General features: G+C 41.9%; 2 protein-coding genes across 2 annotated transcripts; one reads left to right on the top strand and one right to left on the bottom strand.

Moving 5' to 3' along the window:
* The first annotated feature begins 1,092 nt into the window (after positions 1-1,092).
* gjb7 (gap junction protein beta 7) lies at positions 1,093-2,293 on the top strand. Its single transcript, XM_079356174.1, has one exon. The coding sequence runs from the start codon at positions 1,197-1,199 to the stop codon at positions 1,983-1,985; it is 789 nt and encodes a 262-aa protein (XP_079212300.1). The 5' UTR covers positions 1,093-1,196; the 3' UTR covers positions 1,986-2,293.
* Positions 2,294-4,708: 2,415 nt separating this feature from the next.
* On the bottom strand, positions 4,709-20,732 carry znf292b (zinc finger protein 292b). Its single transcript, XM_079346457.1, has 8 exons — positions 20,509-20,732; positions 14,682-14,836; positions 14,436-14,514; positions 14,135-14,270; positions 13,705-13,907; positions 12,872-13,008; positions 12,372-12,513; positions 4,709-11,513 (listed from the first exon to the last, which is right to left on the bottom strand). The coding sequence occupies exons 1-8, from the start codon at positions 20,671-20,673 to the stop codon at positions 5,079-5,081; spliced, it is 7,452 nt and encodes a 2,483-aa protein (XP_079202583.1). The 5' UTR covers positions 20,674-20,732; the 3' UTR covers positions 4,709-5,078.
* Between the last annotated feature and the right edge of the window lie 2,974 nt (positions 20,733-23,706).

Here is a 23,706-nt window from a genome sequence, read left to right as displayed (position 1 = left end):
CAAAAGCATCATGACAAAGAGCAGAGAGAACACATTAAAAGAGGACATGTAAGGGAGCGCAGATGGCCAAGCGATTTTGCTGCACACTCTTTAGCTGTGCAATCCAATAAATTAAACTATAAAAAGAAAACATTTGAAAATAATTAAAAGTAAAAAGAAGAGTAAAAGTTACTGTGCTGAGTTAAAATCTAAAATCATATTAAAATAAATGTTGTTCAGTCATTTAATGATGAGTCTTTAACCTTGATTCAAAGAGACAGTTTCAGCAGACCTGCAGTTTTCTGGGAGTTTGTTCCAGATATACGAAGCATAGAAGCTGAACGCTGATTCCCCATGTTTGGTTCTGACTCTTGGAACAGACAGCAGACCTGTACCAGGTGACCTGTGTCTAAACCAGATGTCTTAGACCTAATAAGGTCATCAATGTATTTTGGCACTAAACCATTCAGCACTTTATAAACCAGCAGCAGGATTTTAAAATCTATCCTCTGACTGACTGGCAGCCAGTGTAAAGACCTCAGAACTGGACTGGTGTGATCCAGGTTCTTGGTTTTGGTGAGGACTCTAGCAGCAGCGTTCTGGATCAGCTGCAGTCTGACTCATGTTTTAGTCAGACCTGTGAAGACACTGTTACAGTAATCAAGTCGACTAAAGAGAAATGCATGAACAAGTTTTTCCAGGTCCTGCGGGGAAATAACTTATCTGTTCTTGATATGTTCTTCAGGTGACAGGAGGCTGACTTTGTAATTGTCTTAATTGTGGTTTATAAAATTAAGATCTGAGTCCATCACTACACCCAGAGCTCATGTCTGGTCTGTGGTTTTTTAATTTTGACTGACTAAAGCTGCGTGATGACTCTTAGTCTGCAAAAACAAACAACCTCATTTTTGTCTTTGTTCAACTTGAAAAAATGTTGACACATCCTCTCACTGATTTGTTTGATGCATTCACCCCGTGCGTGTACGGGGCCATGGTCGACTATAATATAGATCTGTATCATCTACGTAGTTATGATAACTTAAGAACTATTCAAAAAGTATCAAGTACCTAAAAGTAACTTTGTCTAAAGAAATGCAGTGAGTGGAAGTCAGTGGTTAGAGGGGTTTTGAGTTTGTTGACGTGTATAAAGGATGTCATTGGTCCTGAAAATGTAACACCTGACTGTGTTTGTGACCTGACAGGAGACCGAGAGGAAGATGAACTGGGGTTTCCTGGAGAACGTCCTCAGCGGGGTCAACAAATACTCGACTGTGATTGGTCGGATCTGGCTCTCGGTGGTCTTCCTCTTCAGGATCCTGGTGTACGTGGCGGCGGCTGAGCAGGTGTGGAAGGATGAGCAGAAGGATTTTTTGTGTAACACCCGTCAGCCCGGCTGTGACAACGCCTGCTTCGACCACTTCTTCCCCATCTCTCAGATTCGTCTGTGGGCCCTGCAGCTCATCATGGTGTCCACGCCGTCCCTGCTGGTGGCGCTGCACGTGGCCTACAGAGAGCACCGGGAGGCCAAATACAAAAAGAAGCTGTACAAAGACAAAGGGAGCATGGATGGAGGCTTGTTCCTCACCTACATCCTCAGCCTGTTCTTCAAGACGGCCTTCGAGGTGGGATCTCTGCTCGCCTTCTACTTCCTGTACAACGGCTTTGAGGTTCCCATCATGCTCCAGTGCAGCGAGGATCCCTGCCCCAACACGGTGGACTGCTTCATCGCCAAAGCTACAGAGAAGAAGATCTTCCTCTACATCATGGGCTGCACCTCCATCCTGTGCATCGTGCTGAACTTCGTGGAGCTCATGTATATTGCGTGGAAGCGGGCGTGGAAATGTTTCACCAGGAGATACGTCCCCGTGGAGGAGAAAGCGTCACTTTACAGCCGGCCACCTGTTTCCATTGTCAACAAGTTTGTGTCTGCTGAAACCACGGTAAACACAGAGGACAGCATCACACAGCAGACGCACACGGCTGAAAACCAGACAGTCCAGTCCTGAAGAGCTCGTGTTTCCACCTCAGAGTGAAACCACAGAGAGCGCTTTGATTATCTAAAAATACAACATGGACGATACTCTAAACTGTCTCTATTCAAAACCTGTGCTTAAGAAATCGTCCGCTGCATGTATATTTTTATATGTATATTTTTTACAGTAAGCAGACTAGGGCTGTGTTTTCTAAATAGTTTACTAACACTAGTAGAGGTGTGGAAAAAGCTTCATTTGACAGCTTTTTCTGACATCTCTTTTAATTAAACAAAACATAAAAAATAAAACTTTATTTCCTGTAACTATTTTTCTCAGAGCAAAATGTTACGAGTTTAAGGCCCTTTGTTTTTAAAGGGCAGCTTTTCAGGACTACATTTGACCAACTGTAACAGCAGCCCAGGGGAAAGGCACAACAATGAGTTACAAACGTGACTCTTAGCTTATTACATCTCATCATTGAAAAGGATATAAAGGATTTTCCTCCCAGACATTTGGTCGCCCTGATTGGTTTCTTTGAGTGGGAAAGTGACACTGTCACTTTTTAGTATGTGTATGCATGTAAAGAAGACGTCTATTTTTTAACGTGTATCCCCAATAACCATTGAAATATTTAGTTTAGAATTGTGAAAGTGTGTATGATATATGATTTATACTGTTCCCAAAGCTATTGTATACATTTTTTTTTCTTTTAAAAAACCCAAATATATAATAAATTATTGGTTTAATAACACTTGAACTAAATCTGCTCTTTATTCTAAACTTCAGTACTTGGCTGCTTGTTGTATCTTAAGTCTTTAAAAGTAGTACAGGACCTTTAGTCAGATCTCTAGGAAGAGAAACAGCATCCTTCCTATATCAGGCTCTATATGAAGCTTTTGTAAGACCGGCAATGCTCCGTTGGATTTTTACTGCATGAGTTTTATTTGAGACATGGAGCTAAAAGGATGTGGGTACGAGACTTGTTTCGAAGGAGGCAGAAAAAAAGGGTTATACTCTATAGCTTGAAAGAACACCTTTTGGAAAATTAGAAGAATTGTCATCATGGAGCGCTCGGACCTGCCTCATAAAAAAAAAAAAAAAAGATGCTGGGTGTTAAGGTTTTAATCTTCAAGATGCAGTTTGCTTTCCTTATCGAAAACAATGAAGAAAGACTCTGGCACCATGAAAAGAAACACGAGGTGACGCCCGATGAAATCTTTAAATCTTTCTTCTCAAACAAAGCTCTTCATGGTCAGGCACCATCTTATCTAAAAGAGCTGTAAGTGCTGTAATCCTCTAGAACATTACGCTCCACAATGCAGGCCTGCTCTGGGTTCCTGCAGTCACTGTACTAATGGGAGCTAGAGTCTTCAGTTTACAGGACCCTCTCCTTTGGACTCATCTACCAGTCAGGGTTCAGGAGGAGGACACCGTCAGTACTTTTAAGAGCATTAAAACTTAGATGTTTCATTGAAGGAAAATTCTCTAAAAGAACCCAGCAAGATCTCCTTTTATCAACCCTTCTCCAGAGCAGTTGAGACAGATGGCCGTCCATTTGAAAGTCAAATCTTTTCGCTCGCATACCCAAAACAAGGCTGCAGAGACCGGGGACCCCCGCTGTCTCGTGGAGGTGGTTAAAGGCATATAACAAGCTGCACGAACAGGCCTATCCTAACACTGGCAACACAATGCACCAACACTACAGAACACAACAACCTACAACTCCTCCAGTGATTTTATTCAGAAACTACCAGTATGACAGACTATAAGCAGAACACGAGGCAGTGAGTGGACACAAAACTTAGACCAACACACACGTGTGTACAGAGCAGCAGAAACCCACATAGCTGCTTTCATTATGCAAACTTCCATTAAAGTATTTTTATAGTCATTCCATTTTAATTTGTCTTTGATTAAAATAACTATTGGACTTATTAGAAATTAAATTTCTTGTTTTATACAAGAAGTGTTAATATGTGATACAATCATGACCCTCATTTTGTTTTAAGGACATTACAAAGTTGGATCTGCCTGTAGTGTTTTTCACTTTAATTTTAAGTGTTACTTCAAATCCAGACCTCTATTGGTTAATACATTTGATTTCCATTGATCATTTTTGTGTGATTTTGTTTTCAGCACATTCAACTATGTAAAGAACAAAGTATTTAATATGGGTACTTCCCTCGTTCAGATCTAGGATGTGTTATTTTAGTGTTCCCTTTATGTTTGAGCACTGTAGTTTCAGTGTCCACGTTGACTTTTGCTGTGAGGCACAATAAAACTCTTTGTTCCTCTTCCCTCACCTGGGGTGTAAAGAAAACCAAACTATAGCTTTTTCTATGAAGAAGAAAATATGAGAAAACTTACTTAGTGATCTTATGTCAGTGGTGGTTTGTGGGCGAAATTGAACAAGAACACAGAGCTACAATTATTTGTTTTCATATCTTTAAAGCAAACAATTACAATCCTTTAGTTTAAGCTGCTTACTCATAGAGGTGCTGATTTGACGACGGAAGCCATTCAAACTCTTTGGTGCTCTCTGGGAAAAGGCTTTTTTTGGATTTCTATGATTTGCTAAATTAGCATCTCAGCCTGTAAGACTTTTAAAGGCAAAGAAAATAATTTCATACAATTTGCTTTTAATTACAAAAACAAAACTTCTCAGCTCACTTCTTCTCAGTTCCAAGTTCAATCCCTTAAAATTATTTCTCAACACGTCGGTGTAATCCAAAGAAGCCACAAATCACGAGTCAAAGTGGTTGTAGAAAAGCGGATCGTTTAATAGTAAGACTGCTGGTGGCAGTGGGGGATTTCAAACTATGTACACACAAATGCACTACAATTGACATCTTCAGATCACAAACTACATCCAACAATATATCTGTTTCAAAGTCCTTTTTCCCACAGGGATGATTAAGATACCAGGACTGATGTCACGTTTCAATTTTCAGAAAAAACCCCCCAAAAACTTCACAACTTCGGATCCCATAAATAAAAACATGCTATATACACTGTTCTATAAAAAAATGTACAGGCTATATTACAGTATTCTTTTGTGATCAATGGATGTGTAAAAACCATTATGAAGGGAACCGAGTGTTTGCAGTGTCCATCCAAAAAAACAAACTAGTCATTGATGTTTTTCAACATGACTTTGGGCTGCATGTCCTGCAGCTGTTTCAACATGCGTTCAGAGATGCTTTTAAAGGCCTTGTTAATCACTATCTTAACCCTATTCAGTGATTTAATTTTAGCACGGTTGCTGAACTTCACACAAGTATCTTTGCTGCTTGGACTTAGAATCCTTGTGCACGTTTCTGGATCGACAACTGCCCGGGTCAAAGGAACTTCACATTTTTTTGACTGACTGAGGAAATGTAAGAAGGACATTTCAAATCCCATGGGTTTAAAAGTGGACAGTGAGCCACTCCGCTCAGCTGTCTCCTCCTGTGCGACTGCAGGGGAGGACGAGTCCGACTCATCATCCCTGCTGTACATCACGGCAACCTTTTTCATACGTGGGATTTTCTTGCGCTTGACTATTTTCCCGACCAGTTTTCGAGGGCGCCCACGTTTACGTTTGACCACCAAAGAGCCGTCCGAGCTTTCCTCGTTGCAGATTTTGTTGTCAAACACAGTTGGGATTCCTGCCGGGGCCCTTCGTCGTAGGATGGGCTTTGCGTATCCATTTTCTCCCAGTTCCTGGGCGTCTGCGGTCACTTCGTTGTCAGACACTTCAGAGGTGTTGTCAGATTTGGAGTCGTCACTCCTGATGGGGTGATACTTGTGCTTTGCGAACTTCTTGCAGAATATAAAATGACTTCTTTGCAGTTCCAGATACTTTTCTGACAGTCCGTGTCCCATGTAATGTTTGATAATGTTTCGCTCCGATTTCAAGACCGCATCACAACCTTTGATCATACAGGGGTACTGTAAGGGGAATTTCTTGGTGCACATTGCAGATGCCTCAATTTTAGATTTCAAGGACGGTTTCCCATATTTAGTCCAGTGACTGCTTTTTGATTTGGGCAATTTCTTGGCATCCCGTGCCCTCTGTAGGATCTTTTTATTAGTCTCAATGTTTTCCTTTCCATTACTCGTCTTTGTGATTTGGTAAAGCAGCGTCTTGGTCTTGGGTTTCATCCTGTCTTCCTTCATGTGTTGATTCTTCAGTTTATGCTGGTAAAAGTCGTTGTGCTTTTTCATGAGATGCCTGAGCATGTTTGACTTTGTGGCATATGCGAGGTCACAACCTTCGATTTCACACTTGAACATATTATTTAATTGTTCTGGTTTGGTTAGCTTCATATCTTTATGGTGGTCTTTGACGTGCCCTATGTACCGCCAGAAAGAAGTGAAGGATACTGGGCATCCTTGGTGACCACACGCAAATCGGCCAAGCTTCACGCCAGACAAGATGTTGCTGACTCTTTCCACACTGAATTCATGCAGCTGAAAGTAGTGCTGCAAAAGGCTGGGGACTTCTTGGAACACACGGGAGCAGTCTTTGACGTGGCATCTCAATTCGGAGATTCGGGGGATCGCTGGCTGGAGCTCGTCCTCGTCCTGGTCCATGTTTTCATCCAGTTCCTCACTCTGGTCCAGGTCCTTGTTGACCTCCAACGCGGAAAGAGCAGACTGGTGAACAGCCCTGTAGTGGAGGATCAGATTTTGCTGGATGGTGAAGGCCGCCACACAGCCCTGATGGACACAACGGTAAGGTCTGTACGGACTCTTTGCGTCGCCAGACTTTGGCTTCTTTTTCTTCTTCTTGGGAACATCTAGGACTGGTTTAACCATCGACTGCTTGATGCTGGTCGAGGGCTGTGATGGGCAGTTTCTTTTTTCTGCCACTTGGAGTGAATGCACGGGTGTTTTGATTTCCGGTAATGGTGGAGGAGCCTTCATTGACTGAGCAGCATTCATGGATTGAGCGGGATGTATAGACTGTGCCACTTGTGTGGATGGAGCATGCAGGGATTGAGTTGTTCCAGCTTGGTTTTTACTGAGACGCCAGTTATTAAGAGCAGCAGTCCTGGCCTCTCTGCGCTTCAAATCCAATTCTTCAATCTCCTTGCCTGATAGTTTGTGTATTGAGTGGTAGTGAGTGCGAAGGTTTGAGTTACGAGTGAATCTTTTGCTACATTTTTCACACTTGTAGGGAGCATATTCACCATACCTTTTTTTGACAACATTCACCATCTCAAGTGTGTAGCCATGAACTTTCGAGAGGTGTTTCCAAAGAGCTTCACCTGACAGTGTACTAAATTGGCAGTTCTCACAAGCAAAAGGCTTAACAATGTTTGGTGACGTTGGGCAAGGGATTTCTACCTTCACAGGTGATGTCTGGCTGTTTGTATTGTTGCTAAGTGGTTTTGTTGAAGCTGACATTTGATCAGACATTTCTCTGACTAAGTTAAGCCTTTCAAATGCACTTTGAATTTCTGCCATCAGCTGCTGCTGGCAGACAGACAATAGTGTGGGCTCGAGATCTGCGTCACTGACCGTGACCCTGGTGGGGGACACTACCTCCTGCTTCATGCTGCAGGACTCTCTGAAACCAGTAAAGCTCTGTGTCTTCAGCAGTTGTTCAATTGTGCCAGAGGTCCCTTGGGTGATTTTGGAGTTTTCTTGAATAACTGACCAGTCACTCTTTGCAGCATGGGAATAAAGACCAGAATTACTAGAGGGGCTAAACATGGGTACAAAAGACTTTGAATTGGCATTAGGGTCAGGGATGCTTGAATGAAAAATACTGTTCCTACGCTGAAGGTCGCCTGCCAAAATCTGCTCCCTCAGTCTCTTTTTAATGTCTTGCTCTGTTTTCTTTCTTTGCGTTTCTGCCTGTGTGCCACTTGTTGTTGCTGGGCTAAGCTGGCTAGCTGGTGGTTGCATCACTGGGTTTAAATTTCTATTTGGTGTCTGAGTGCAAGTCCCAGAGTTAAAGCCTTCGTTGCGGTTTGTTGGAAGACTTCCCGGACTTTCTGTGAGAATTTGAGAAAGAAGCGGGTCAGGGAATTCACTCCTGGCAAATGCATCACTTGCCTGAGGATAAGGGGCTGAACTGTACGAGTTATCCAATCGCTTCGGCTGGATATTTTCTGTATGCTGTATGACTGAACTTCCTGGTAAACGTTCAGACACTCCATAAGGGTTTTGGAGCAAAGGAATTGTAGCAGGTGTGGGCACACAAAGTTCGGACATGTTGGAATTGGTCATAATTTGCTTCAGAAGGTCATCGTTTGACTCCTCATTACCATATGGGGGCAAATTATCCTGTGCATAATTTGGAGTGGGGTAATTGTTTGGGACTGTTGATCCATTGGCAACTGCTTGATGGGGCTTCTCTTGTAAAGCAGGGCCAGAATTATAAGGCAGCTGTGGCTGTGTATTATCAACTGTTTGCTCTGAATTGAGAAGGCCAAGAAATGATGCTGGTAGCTCAGAGTTTAACTCCGACTCTTGGTATGGTTTACAGCTGGTACCCCTTGACAAATGGCCTCCAAGGGACTTGGGGTTATCAAATCCTCTAAAACACCTGCAACAAACAAACTTGCCATCCTTAAGAATAGCTGGCCATTTTGTTCGTGCACTTCTTTTGACTTTCTTTGGGTTTTCAGGGGTTTTCTGAGCCACATCTGGGCCATTCTGAGGTTGATTGTTACTGGCATTTTGGCTTGCACTGGCCAGAGAAGCAAAATGAGACTGCTGGCTTTGCACGGATTTATCTTTGCACTTTGACTTATCTGGTGCCCTGGAACTGGAAACTATGCTGCTTTGCATCATTGATGATTGCAACGGTTGTTGTGACACTTGGTTTGCACTGTCTGTGTATAAGGGCATAACTGACTGGCTCCCATTTTCCGCAGCCGGCGGCTGCAAAGGCTTTCCTGGTTGGTGAGTTGTCACAGAGCAAGATGGTACACTGAGTGGCAAAGTGGCACTTGAAGAAATGACTTGTGGCATCACTTGCATATTGGATGGATAGACTTGGGAAGAGCCACAGTTTTGAATTTGTCCCCTTCCAGGAGCTGAAGGCCAGTTTTGACTACTTGGCACTTGGGGCTGTGCAGGTATTGGATTAGTTTCATGTCCAAGCTGAGAAAGAACTATTGGATTTAAAACATTCTGCATCAGTAGGGAAGCATTCTGGTTGTGGGCAGATGATGGAAGGGAATGTAAAGGTGGGTACTTCATGCTTGTACCTACATTTGAGAAAGGAAGTGATTGGATAACATTTTGCCTCTGAACTGAAGGGACTTGGCCTTGGTTCAACTGCTGGTTCTGCGGTGAGACGACTGGCCTGATATGTTTGACTGGAGCGAAGGTTGTCTTGATTTTTGTTCGATTGACTTTCCACTGTTCATAGAAATCTGGGTGAAGCGCTTTCATGTGCTTACCAACACTTCTCTGAGAGCTGTAGTGCCTGGTGCAGGTTTCGAATGCACAGTGGAATCGCTCCTTCAGTCCTGGAGGTGTACCTGTGCTGGTGGAGGAGGTCACCGAGGTCTCTGGCCTGTTTCCAGTAAGGGGCTGCGGGACGACTGTCGGTGGGAGTGGTCGGGACATCACTGGCATAGCAGAGTTCTGGAGCTGGGGCGCCGTTGATAGGTTGTTAGCACACATCAGCCCCTGCTGCCCTGTTGTTGCTAAGATGCTGCTGGAGTTGTAACTCACTGGTGCAGAATTTACAGTGTTGTGGAAAATTTGTGGCTTGCCTTGTAAGACATCTGCCTTCAAGTTATGGGACAGGTTACCTCTATTGGCTTTAAATGGAGGTTCTGGATGATTCTGTGGAGCTGGTCTCATACAATCCAAAGAAGGACCACCAGAACTTTCTCCATTTTCAATAGTATTGGACGGGTTGTGAAGCACGGGCTGAATGACAGAATGATGTAAACTCTGAGCATGATTGGTTGGGAAAGGTGGACTCTGTTGTTCATGGTTAACGTTGTATTGGCCTGATGTTTCCACAGGCGCTGAAGATTTCAGCAAACTCTCCAAAGACAATGGCCCCTCATGTTCAGGAACAGCCCTTTCAGTGTTCCAGTTTCCTTGGGTAATGGGAGTATGATTAGCGAGCATTTGTTCAATGAGAGAAGTGCATGGCTTTTTCTTCTGAGGCATGTGTTCAGGAGATGGACATTCCTCTTTTTTAGGAGCGTGCCCTTCCTTGTGTGCATCCAGCTGCTGCTGTGTGTGAAAAACCTTTCCACAATCCGCAACTCTACAAGTAAATGTTTTATAATGCTGTGCCTCATGGTCGTAGAGTTTAAAGGGCTCATTGAAAATCTTACCACAATTTGGAAATATGCATCTAACCCTAAAAGTACTGTGTGTTTTCTTGTGTACCATGAGTTCAGTGTTGGACACGAAGCTGGCCTTGCAGTTCAGCTGTATACAGATGTAAGGCTTCACACCACAGTGAACCTGCAAATGATCATTTAAATGGGTGACATTGATAAAGTAGCGGCGGCAGTACTGGCAAATAACCTTTTTACTCTGCATCTCGAGAAAAATCTTTGCCTCCTCGTTGTCTCCGTGGCCTTTCACATGAGCAACAAGGTTTTTGAAAAATTTGTAGCTTCTTCTGCAGTCTCCAACGGGGCACACATTGTCATCACTGCTTTCCCTGTTAGACTGAGCCTCACACATCTTGACTTTATGCAGCAAACCGCCATTTTTTCTTTGAGAATCAGCTTTTGCATTAAGTCCGTTTTCTCTCTTTGCATTAAACCCTGCCGTGACAGTTCTAGGATCGGCCACTCTTTTGTTCGTTTTAATTGAACTCAACCTTTCGTTACACGACTGCTTCACGTGTGACGCCACATGAGGAACCATCGTGTCTTTTGAGGTAAAGGTTTCAGCACATATCGGGCAGCTGTACACTCCTTCGCTAAAATGAGTCTGTGCATGGCGGACAATCCGGTGGCCCAGAAACTCTTTGTCACACAGCACACAGTACTGCATGTATGCCTGCCAGTTCCTAAACCGTGCAGATACAAATCCTTTGTCTCTCAGTTTCTTCATCTCTCTATTTTTTTGTTTCCTGTCTGTCGTATCCCCAAGGTCATAGGTGCCACTTAGTAAGTGGTCGGGAAGATTATTGAACCCCTCCTGATTGAAGAAGTCTTCCTCTTCTTCTTCTGGATCCTCAGTATCATTTAGTAAATCAATGGACGACACTATGGAAGCTTCTTCACCCATCAGTGCCAAACAATTACGCTTCAGTGTTTTCCAGTCCCAGAACTCAGGGTCAAAAGGCCACTGGGTTTTAAAAACCAACAAGAGCTCGCAGCGTAGAGAGTTGGAGACGGGCATGTTCTCCTCCTCTAGTTTTTGATCTGGTTCATTGTAAAGAGTCTCCACAGCGTAGTACGAGTCCACTGTGGGCTCCAAGAGGAACTCTGTCAGCTGGCAGGCACGCTTCACCTCCAGGTCAGTGGGTAGCAAACAGGAAATAGTTTTACACACAGTGGCCTTGGGGCTTCCGTCATCTGAGGCCATCCGCAGAGCCCTAATGCACATTTCTATGCAGACTGGCAGTCCTATGCTGTCCATCTATAAAAGAAATAAAGCAGAATAATTTAGCTGTTAAACACACAACAAACTACTCAGTGAGAGTGAGAACTATCTTCTTAGTTGAATGTTAAACTAAATAATCAAAATGTATCCACTGTTTGAAAAACAAAGTCACCGAAACATGCAAGGTTGCCCCTAAAGGTCAAAGATCTCATCCTGTATTTTATTAGCCCACAGTTTGCACTTTGGTGGTTCAACTCTCGATTGTACAGGAGGATAATGGAAGGCAGCAAGGCAGGCTGTAAACTTTACAGAGAGTCAGAATGAATCCTCAGTGTTTCAAGTTTAAACTAAGAAGGTTTAAACTGCAGGGGTAAGTTTCTGATTAAAAAGGTCAAAATCATTTATTATTTCAGTTTTAGGTAAAAAAAATAAACAAATGTGTTTCTCTGCAGTCATCAGCAAAGGTAGGGAGCTGAGTGGGCACACGTTCAGAATCATTCAATTTCTTAATACACGGCCTCCATGCTTTAAACATTTAAGTTTTGCGATTTTACACTTAAAAACCTTTAAAAACGTTGTGTGTAATATAATGAAAGTCGAGGGTTTAAAAAGGGATTGTAAGTTCTCTTCTACCACATGTATTCAATACAGGGTCCGAAATTGACTTTTTGACTCGCCGGCCAAGGTGGCGGGTAGATGAAAAGATTCACCGGTCAAAATGACAAATAGTGTATACAGTCCATTTAACTGAGGAAGCATTACGTTCTGTTGAATCTATCACAGATTTAATAATTTGATGAGATCAGGAAATTGAGAAATTTAAAAAACATATTTGCTGCCTTTTATTTTTAAATGGCCCTGATTCAATACCTGAGCAGCTGACCATTTACTGACCTCTGATTGGATGACCTTGATGAGGAACAGGATGTGGTACACGGTCTTGGACAGTAAGGACATCCGGCGGCATTTGTCGAGGAAGGCCTGCTCTGATGGTTCCAACCGCTTCAGCAGCTTGCTCCAGAACAGAGTGAGCTCCCTGTTTCATGTGAAGAAATCCAATACGATCAGTGGACAAAGATTCCCCTATTCTAGCTCACATCAACTAGTCACTACTCAACGCTATACGCACTATCCAGTAGTAGTGTGAATCAACAAAAAGTTTCTTTTCATGTTTTTTAAATGCTGTTGGTTTATTTAGACCAATACAGAGGTTCTCAAACATTTCAGCGTGGGGGCCCTAATGTTACTATTTTAGTGATTCATTGTGAGAAACACTTTCCTCTTTTCTGGACCTTTGCTTGTGTTGTACTTGCTCTCAGATGTACATAGCATTGGACAACATTACTCGTTTCCTTCTACACAACAATGAAAGGAAGGCCGTTTTGTTTCCTTACCAGGCACAGTATGTATCTGCTTGCAGTAGCTGTCGAGTCAGGAAGGCTGAACATAAACTGAAAGCGGCCGTCTCGTCTCCTTCTGACTCCAGGTTGCAGATCATCTCTAATGCGTCACGACAGTCCTCCTTTGAAAGCTGCAGGAGTAAAGCTCAGTAAGAACATGTTTCACTATGAAAGGATATCAACAAGTGCAAAGGACACACTCATCAGCTTTCAGATGCTATCATCTCAAAGCATTAAGAGACACTATGAAGGCCCTTTATACTGGCAAGTTTATTGAAGGAATAGTATGCCATCTTGTGGTTGAGCAACTTACTACAGGACAGAAAGGACTCAGTGGATTTGAGAAAAACAAGCTTTTTCAGAAGGACCCATCAAAGCATGAATTGAGATTCCAAACCAATCTGCAGCATAATGTTTGTTTTTGGGCATCAATTAAACCTATTTATTTCAATGAAATCAAAGCACCATCTCTTTATTTAGCTTGATGCTGCTGTAGTAAGCCTGAGTCCTCTTTTGGGAGATCCTAGCAAACCTGTTTGTTTTACGCAGACAAATCATCGAACGTCCGTAATGCAAAGAAAAATGTTCTGCTTTTGACAGGATAAAAAAGGCCACTTCAAAAGATTAAAAAAAAGAAAAGAAAAGAAAAAAAAATCAATAAACATTAAACGGTCTCACATTTGAGATGCTTGCAAGTTTTAAAAAATATAATGCAAACTCAGGTAGGTTATATTCCCTTCTTTGTGAACCTCTGACAAAGGTTTTCTTTTGTTGGCGACAGATTCTTCTTGAAGCTGATCTCGGCTGTGGCGTGGAGCTGCACTCACCACTTCCATCAGGCGATCCTGATCTGAGGTAGCACAGAGGCAGACGAGGTACATCTGCTTGAAAGAGCCGCTCCCCTGGAAGGCAGCACACTCCGAGCACGTCTTGGCCAATAGTGCAGCTTTCTCCGACTGGTTTCCCTTCATCAGCTGTTTCACTCTCATCTCCGACAGCATCACTCCCTCCTGCATCAGGAACTCCTCAACTGAAGAACATTCAAAACAACACTGTTTTTATGTGCCGAGTAAAGAGCTTTGTGTAGGCAATAGCCTTAAGACCAAAGACACTCGTCTTTGTGAATGTCCTCTCTCAGAGGAGACCGTCATATCACTGTCACTTAATAAAAATCCTGGATCTGGATCAAATAACTCTTCACTTCAGTGAATAGCATCCTTACTAATGATGAAAAAAATGTTCACAGAAGGAACTCACCTTGTTCTGTTGACAGCTTCTCATTGGACAGGAGGCCTTGCAAGACTCTGTTAGTCCAAACTCCATCATACTGGCCGAGAGCAGACAGCAGGGAGAGCTGAGTGATCCCATTCTCCTGCAGCTTACTGGAAGAAAACTGCAAACAGGAAAACACCGTCGCTCAGAGATGCAATGTAAGAGTCACGAGACTAAAGCTGCTTTAAACCAATTTCGGGGGGGGGGGGGGGGGGGGGGGGGCTGCTTGTTCTGAAGTTTCATGATAATAAATATCTTTAAAAGAATTAAGAAACTTGTGCTGTACCTGCACACAGGATTTAAACTCCGTCCATAAAACATCGGGAACATCCTCCTTTAGTGAGAGCAACAGCTCCACAAAACTCCTGCAGAAAGGAAAAAAAGACAATCAGCGAAAACAACACACTGATCTGTGTCCGTACCGGAAGACAGGAGGCTGTACATGTGATTGTTCAGGAGGATTGAATGATTGTGTATTACAGGGGCTAATTCTAGTCTTCAGCCCATCACTGGTTTGTGTTGTCATACTTACAGCGAGAGTCTCTCCACCACAAGAGGAACACTTTCACACTGCAGGGAAAGATGCTGCGAGGCCTGCGCGTAACTCTGGAGGGCGACTATGTACACTTCCACCAGCGGTAAAGGCTCTTCTTCTGTCCTCCATCGGCCTGCGTACTCTAACAGCGTCTACGGAAAGAGAGGCAGTCGAACAGGATGAGCATAAAGGTCACAGGAATGTCCTTGTGTAGATGAGATTATTCAAAACACCAGTAAGGACAGGAAGTAGAGCTGTGCATCTTCACTGGTCTCACCATTCCATCTGATATATTACTGCACATACTACGACTGAAAACGGTGAGCCTCCTGAAATGAATGTTTCACATTAAAAGCAGTAGAACTACACTTTTATTGTGACAAACACATCGGGAACCGAATGAGTGTCATTGAACGAACGCAGCTTTAGAGGAGCTCCACTTTGAGGTCATTCTTGATGACGCTGTTGGAAATCGACTGTTTACAGCCGCAACTTCAACTACAAGCCCCAGCCAGCTCATAAAGTCAGCAAGCACAGGACTGGGGTTCAATTCACGCTGTTTCCCGTCACAAATCCCTGTGAAAGCCTCCATCACTTTTGCTTACCCTCTTAACTTAATTTGGTTTGTGGGCGACAGGTTGAGCTCACTTGATGCTCAGCGTCCTGTCCCTCCATAGATGCAACAATCGTTCACGTTTGCATCACGATGCATCGATGAACAATCAATTTCACTAACCACGAGGGTAATGAAAACAGAAACAAAAGTTAATAAAGCAGTTTATGTGAAAAATGAGGATCTATAAAAATGAATATAGAGACTGAACTTCTCCAACGCTCTGCAGCACCATCCATCGTCAACAGTCTTAAAGTTAGGAAACTAAGTTGAGATAACCATCAGTCGCATCACAGAGGCCACGCCCATGATGTATACCCAGTCCATGCTGTTATTTCATCTGAATTTGCTTTTACTGTAAAATAAAAATCAATAACTGATAATATCCTTGTCGTCATGTTTGATTTCAGGCTGCAGTACATGAAGGAGGGACAGAAAACTCACTCTGCTCTGAGTCGTCTACATTTTATCCTCATAATCTTCCAACACAGCTACTCCCTCAACTGTTTAATACTCGTAAACACTCAGGAAGAAACACAGATGAAGCATCTCTGTAAAAAGGATGTGTTAGTAAACCATGGTTTTGTAATCCAGTGGCCCGTTGCACCAGCTGTGCGTAAGTTGTGGTGTAAAGTCCCCACTAAACTCTGAGTTCAAACTAGACGCGTTCTAACTTCAGTTCTGTCATTGTTTGGTTGCACCGCGGAGATGTATGGTACATCTTAGCTAGTTAGAGCGTGACGTCCAAACTAACCAAAACATTGTTGCAGATATGAAGTTTTTACTTCCTGCAGCCAATCAACGTTTTCGTTGCTGTGGAAACAGCAACAAAACGTGAAACATCATCATGTTGATTAATGAAGCACATAACCATTAGCCTATCTAAAGCTAGTTTAATATAACAACAGTGACATCGAGTGGCAAACCCATTAACTGCAACACACCAAACTCAGATATTAGTAATCAATAAGCAAACTGTAACCACATTACACACAGTAAAAAATGCAGACATTTTTAAACTGACATTTTAATCACTTGTTAGAAAATCTTCTTAAACAAACGTTAGTGAACACAAAGTGTCGCGTAGTTCTCTTTAAAACCCTCTGATCTTCCTCATCCTCTAAATTATCCCACCTCTCAAAACGATGCGCCATGACTACCAGATTTTACGGCGGACTTTACATCTACTAGGTATAAGATTTAAGTTCTAACTTAGACGTACGTTGGAACTATGTCAGCTGGTGCAACACCTACATTTAAGATACAGCGTAAACCCCGTCGTAGGCTAGAACTTACGTTCAAACTAGTGTACGTTTAAACTTTCGCAAAGCTGCTGCAACATACAGCAGTTATTTAAAAATATTTCTAACATCGAGGCACTCGCAGTTTATTCTTTGGGATAAGACTGCGGTTGTCACAATAGATTATTTTTTACTTTGATATAATACTAGTTTAAATTCAAACTATATCCAAACTGTGCAGATTGTCCAAAATCCATCTACGTGGAAATCCTGAGAGGACACAATACTTTGAATGAAAGACTTTCAGAACAACTCTCACAAAACTCATGAAAACCTCCTGATACTCGCAGGAGGAAGCTGCATGTGTGAACGCATACAGCCACATTTTTCACTCCAACTTCACACGGAGTATCTCCTTTAGCCCCCCTGGGATTTTTTTTTCTTTCACAAAAAGTCTGGACGAGCTGATGTGAAAACGTAGCAGGAAATAATCAGGAGAATTAACCTCAATCTATCGGCACGTGGTGTTGAAGATTATTCCCTGTAGGTCTGTCTGCATGGGACAGCTTCCTATTCTGTTACTTCATCCCCCACTTCAACGTTGTGCTTCACGTCTAATCTCAGGAGACATTATTGAGCACAAGCTATTCAAAACTGTCTGTAGGTGAACGGTGTAATTCAGTCCTACAGATTCACATCCACATGCTCAATGTAGCTACTCATTGCTGCAGTCGATATGCCTTAATAGATCTTCTACAACATGCTATATGTAAACTGTGCTCGTTTACATCCGGGTTGTAGAGCGAGGAGATTAGGACCACTAAATGGAGCCACAGCGCCAGCTAGTGGTGGGTGCCTGCAGTACAGTTTAGCACAACATTTGACCAAAAAAGAGATAGTTGGTAAACCCATCAGCCATTCAGGTTCCGACTAGAGAGGGTGATGATGTTTAACCAGATGACAGTGGTTTTACTCTCAGTAATGTTTGTCAGTGGATACAGAAGATCCAGTGAGGCAGCTTCAGTCAAACCATCGCTTATGTCCACATTTCCTAACCGTTGTCCCTTTCTTGTTCCTCTGATCCTCATTTGTCTCTGTCTAGAACAATCTTTCTCTTCAAACTAAGCATTACAAACCTAAACAGACCACAGTCTTTTGTCACATCGATTTAATGTAATAATAAAGTCGATGCCTGCTGCTATAAAAACTGTGAGACACAAGTCTATCTGTAGATTAAATAGAAAACTTTGGCATTGTTCTTTTAGGTGTCAGGAGCAGAAGGCTGAAGCAAGTGTGGTTAAAGTTGTTTTTAAGACAGGCTCTAAAACAAAACCGTTTTAACAACGTTGATCAGGTAGAGCAACGAAAGCTGTTGTATACTTGCTGTCTTATACTTCGGCCATTTTAACTCCAAATTGACAGATTTATCATACAGCATCAACAACCCAATATGTCTGAATTATTAACTGAATGTCAAATAAACACTGCTACACACACCCTTTTTGTGAGCTGCCTGACAGAAGTCGATGTCTCCTAAGAAAAAAAGGCTTAGGGTTATAAATGGGCCCAAAAACTCACAAAGCACAAAAAAACCTAACAAGACAAAAGTTAAAGAGAAGTCTTGTTATCGTCAATTAAGAAAAAAAAACATCTTACATTTTCCATGCTTTAATAGGTGTTTAACTTAATTACACAACACAGCTCACTCTATGAAACCTCTTCAACCATAAACAGTGAAGGGAACTTAAACCTCGAGCTCCTACAGGCTCAGTCAACGTGCCTCACAGGCTCTCCTCTTTGTAACACTCGAGACACTGACTGTGAAGCCTTTTATTATTTAATTCCCACGTCTGTTTGAAATGTAGAGTCTGCTACATGTTACTCTGCAGCCAATTTCCTTGTGTTTAAGACTTTTTATTGTCAGAGGGAAACTGCTTTACACTCACTCCAAGTGTTGACATCTTAATGTAAATCGGCCTAATCTCATCGAAGACTACAACCTGAAAACATGTGAAAGAAAGCTTCAGTGGATGGAAATAAACAAGATTTGAATGTTTAACAAATCAACTATCTGATATCTTTTAACTTATCATCAGGATGCTCCTCAAACTAACTGCGCTATCTAAATATAAACAATGAGGATGTTTCTGTACGGTTGTAAGGAATGGGAAAATGAGATGATAGTTGAAAACCTCTGTGTGGTGTTTCAGAGGAGCAAAAATGGGGAAGAACTCTGAATGTCAACAAATGACAGAACAATAAAATATGTCACTGTTTTGTTCACAGGAGCTTTAAAAGGAGATAAAGAGTAGTGTGCTGTCCACACATTCAAACAAACTGCAAACAAGTACAGGCGGGAAAAAAAATATGAACTGCAGAAAACAAAGAGAAAGGTCTGCACTCTGTTCCCGTCCGAAGGTTGCTCATCGGGAGCTCAATAGTGTATGGCCCTCGATCACAGTAGCTATTGTTTATTTTAGTAGTTGTACATCTTAATATACACCTATTAGCTGTGGCAATCAAACTTTAACTATAAAGAATGTCAGAAGTGTAATTGATACCATTTAGCTGCTTCTATGTTCTTCTGTCTACCGCTCAAACACAAAGGAGCACTGTCTTACTTGCTTGTGGTAATTAAACATCAGCCTTACACAACCGAAAAGTACGATGAAAACAAATACTGGAGAGAGCCGTCTCCTCCCTAGAGATGAAGCGCACCCAGCTAAACCATGTCACTGACGTGGAAGCTTCAGCGTTTAGCCAGCTCTGTGTTGCTTTTCGAAACAAAGAGGTTGGGTAGAATCAGTTAAATCTAAACAAGTTTTCTTGCCCACTTCCATCTCTTCAGCACTCACTGGTTTGCAGTGATGACTGGGCTCACATTCGGACAAAACAAATACAGACCACTCTGGTTGGGAATCAAAACTATCTGCTGTGTTGTTGTCACAGAGGCCAGCACTAAAACTTTGCATGTTTCCTTCATGTCAAAAGATATTATTCAGTTCTGTCAATATCTTACATCAGGCCTACTCCGCTGGCAGCCCAGGGGCCAACTCTGGCCCTCAATAAAATATAAATCAATTATAAACAGGAGGGGGGGAAACTTGCAAATGACAGTCATTGTTGCCACAGTAAAGTGTTCCTGTTTAATCGAACATCTTGGACCCTGTGCTCGGAGCCAATCACAGGTTTGTGATGTAGCTTGGGGGGGGGGGGGGGGGGGGAGAATAAAAGGTTTTGTATTGCCCCTCAGGTCCTTTGCACTCTGAACAGTATTTAATGAGAAAGCTCATATTACAGGGACAATTTATCGCAATTAATCGCTCAGCACGAACCTGTACGAGTAAACACGCACGTGGTATCGACACGTATAAAACACATTGACAAACATGACCCTACCCTCTGAAGTAACCGTGCTTTTAATGGCAGAGACTGATCCTTTTGTTTCACCTGAGGTCTAAGTGAGCCCCGCGAGACAATCAGCGAAATTTCCTCTCACGTGCACGCGCGTGCAGCCAAACAGACAGGACTAAAAGCTAACGTCAAGCTAACTGCAGCTACTCTTGTTTTTACATGTAACTACGATACTGAGCATAACTATCACGTGAATTATAACAGCCCCGTTTTGTTTAAAGTGCATTTAATCTATGATACAAAAGAGAACAACGTGCTAATTGATTTTATGACGACAGCTGAGAGACGGTCAGACTGCTAACGCTTCATGAGCTAACCATGGTAACACTAGCTTTTATGGGTTGTTTTCACTGGTTTTCTAAAGTTAAACTCCTGACTTTTGCTCGTATTCTGCAAAGGGGCCAGTCAGTAAATGCAAACACCTACCCCACAGAAGTACAGCTCGGGTTTGTAATAATTTATTTCCCGGATTACCCAGGAGACACAACGAACCGTTATGATTACAGACTAGCAGGCTAATGTTAGCTCGGTTGACTGTGTGGATAAAATCACTCACCCTGCAGAACTCCTGGCAGAACTCAGAGGAGGACTGGACCGGGGAGTCGGTACCTTCCCGGACGACCACTTCCTGCAGTTCTTGTAACCTTTGTCTCAATTCCCTGATGGTTTCAGTGATTCGGTTCTCAGGACTGCGGTCCTGCTCGGCCTCCTCGTCCGCCATCTTCACACCCTGCTCCGGCGCGTACAACTACTGCGTGATGACGTATGTAGCGCAAAGCGATGTTTACGTAGTGATGTTACAACTGTCCCATCGGGGCTGCTGGAAATTTAAAAGCCCAGAACTTTCCGTGTAGTATAACTAAAATGCAAATATATGACTGATTTGGGCACATTTTGCTGCGTCCACTTGAAGCCTTTTTTTGTCTTAGCTTCTCTGCGCCCCCCTTGCACGTTTGTTGTTGATCCTCCGTTTCAATTCACATTCACTCCCACCTACTTCACGCCAACTCCGGTCAGATAACTTCATGGCAAACTTTGATAACCTTTCCCGGAGGCGGGGCCGAAGAGGGCTGAGAGATTCCATTGGACTAGACCAATGTCCCTCAAGACAAACAACCAATGGGCCGTGTTTCACGGTCGATAAATAATAATATACTGTTATAATTTAACCATGACAGCCCCATCCGGCCCAAAATGTACATCGGCCCACCGGGCACTGCCCGGTACGCCCGATGGCCTGTCCATGCCTGCGTATATTTTGACTACATTTACATATACGAGGAATTTGTCTCGGTGTATTGGTGCAAAAACAGCAAGTAGCCTACTTAAAAAAATATGTGAGAAGTAATTAACAATATATAAAATATAATGTAAAAATGTAAAATATAAAGAATAATAAAAAAACACAAAATGTTATAAACAACACAACATGTATAAAGGGTGCATGAGAGAAAATAAATTTAAAGTCCAGTGAGTGTTAATGTAACACATAAAGAAACAGTTTGAGCCTTCACATGACTGAGGTTTCCTGACTGTGGGGCTGATAGGGTGTGTGTTAGGTGGGGGGAGGGCAGGGACATTGTCCATGAGGCTGCCAGCTGAGGGGAAGAAACTGGTCTTGTGGTGAGAGGTTTTGGTCCTGATGGACCAAATAGACTACATTAAAAAGATACTCTAGCCAAAACAAAAAGTAGTGAAGTGTATTATACATGTAATATGAAGTGTATTATACATGCAACACAATGTAATATGAACAATTATGAACAAAGACAATGAAGTGGTTTATTAGGGGTCATTACTTAAGACTGAGTAGGATAACATTTGGGTCTAAAACAGGAGTAAACACAAGGAGGATAACATTTGTTGACTTAAGTCCAAATAAGGACGTACATGCTGTTGCTTTGACCAATGCTGTATAAATACTAGTGTCTTTCTTTGTTCGAGAGGGATCACAATTGGCTGGTGACTCTCCCAGGTACCATGGCTGACCTGGATTGATGCTGTTTCTTGACTTTGTAAATACATTTCTTACATTACAAGCAAGTCAGTGTCAGCAGATATTTCTTCATCATCTACACATCATCGTCAAGGACTTGAGAAACTACAGTAGCCAATAGTAAAACACCAAATTTGTATTTTATGTTTTAAGTGTAAACTAATGAATGCACCTCTATTGTTATGTTGCCCCTGCTTAACTTTGTTTTATATTATAATTGACATAAGTCTGTTTCTCATTGTTCATCATTTGTGTTCCTTTTTGTATATCTGCTTATATCTTTACACAGTATATTTGTAATATGTGTTCGTTTTAACTGTAAAACTGTGCACACTAGACTGTATAGATACTTTATTGATCCCGAGGGAAATTCAAGGCATCCAGTAGCAGTATACAAGACATGCAGGACACAAGACATTTGTTACAGTGAACAATAAACAACCACTGTCCCCCCTTCCTAACATACAGTATATAATAATCTGAAACAAGATTAAGAAGTATATCCACTATCTAAGAGTGGACAGGACAGGCTCTCTATTGGAGGGAAGCTTATTGATTTTTTTTATTTACAGTCTCTGGTGCACACAGATACAAACTATGCTCATCTCAGATGCAGGACTTCAGAATCTAAACATGTATACAACTTTATCATGTCTCCCTTTATTTATTATTTATTATTTATTTTAAAGTTTATAGTTTATTTTGTTCTTAGTTGTATTTACAGTTTATTTATTTTCATTGTTTCTACTCTCTCATGTTGTTCTTCTGTTTATACTTTAACTTTTTTAAGGAGAAATGCACAAACATTTCTGTACCATCCTTTGCCTAAACAAATGACCATAAATCTTTAATCTAATCTAGACTTTTCATGTTTTATGTATTAAATTTTAAAGCTCTTATATGATATAAATCATAACGCTTAAGATAAAAGTCTGACGTTAAACTTAATGCATTGGGCCTCACTCCCCATAATACTTTATCTATAAGAATATAATAGAGTTGGAATGTACATGCACTCAGCAAGCAAGCAAACAAACAAAACGGGTTTTTTTTGTATGACTTATTCTTAAGAAATAAGCAAACTGTGGAAGTCGAAAGAAGGAGGCGAGATAGCGAGATTCCGGAGCTGGTGAGTTTATTCTCAGACTTCAATCAAAAGTCTGATATGGATGGTGGCTGATAATGTTGTGAACAGTACAATACACAGCAGGTAATCTATTTTTTTACAATTTATATTATATTCATAATTTATTAATAGCTATCATTTTTCCTCTTTTGGACTGTTGAGATTATTTATGTCTGCCTTGACTTCCTGAGCTCAAGGAGGCGCTACATGCACACTTGTGCTGGCTGCACCAATCAGTCGCAGGTGAATCCCCTCACCCCAAAAAAGACGTCCATAAAGAGGGTGAAAGCACAGCAATTTTGTTATTAACCAAGCAAACATGCATGTCATACTTTCTTTTTGTTGAACAGAAACATTACTTGATAAATTAAAGGTGAGTCTGTCTGAATAAAATCCATGAAGTGTAATCTTCCTCTTCATTAGGCCTCATCTTGTTTTTAGTCTTGTACACATTAGTCTTTGTGTATTAAGTGTGTCATTATCAATTTTTTTTTTTTTTTACTTTTGCACAGTTCAAGTCCTATTCTTTTGGGGTGAGCATACTTGATCAATAAAGCTGATTCCTATATCACCTATCAATGTCGATGATCTTCAGCACTTAACAGGTTACACCTAAAACATGAACCATGGAA

This window comes from Symphodus melops (genome assembly GCF_947650265.1).
Source record: "Symphodus melops genome assembly, chromosome: 1".
NCBI lineage: Eukaryota > Metazoa > Chordata > Actinopteri > Labriformes > Labridae > Symphodus > Symphodus melops.
Note: the sequence above shows the minus strand (reverse complement) of the source record. Positions and strands in the feature narration are given on the sequence as shown.

Excerpts from the sequence above, each read along its gene's own strand:
- gjb7 (XM_079356174.1), top strand. The coding sequence starts at position 1,197 with ATGAACTGGGGTTTCCTGGAGAACGTCCTCAGCGGGGTCAACAAATAC.
- znf292b (XM_079346457.1), bottom strand. The coding sequence starts at position 20,673 with ATGGCGGACGAGGAGGCCGAGCAGGACCGCAGTCCTGAGAACCGAATC. Across the intron at positions 14,515-14,681 it reads GTGGTGGAGAGACTCTCGCT|GAGTTTTGTGGAGCTGTTGC; the intron begins GTAAGTATGACA and ends TCCTTTCTGCAG. Across the intron at positions 13,908-14,134 it reads GAAGCTGTCAACAGAACAAG|TTGAGGAGTTCCTGATGCAG; the intron begins GTGAGTTCCTTC and ends AATGTTCTTCAG.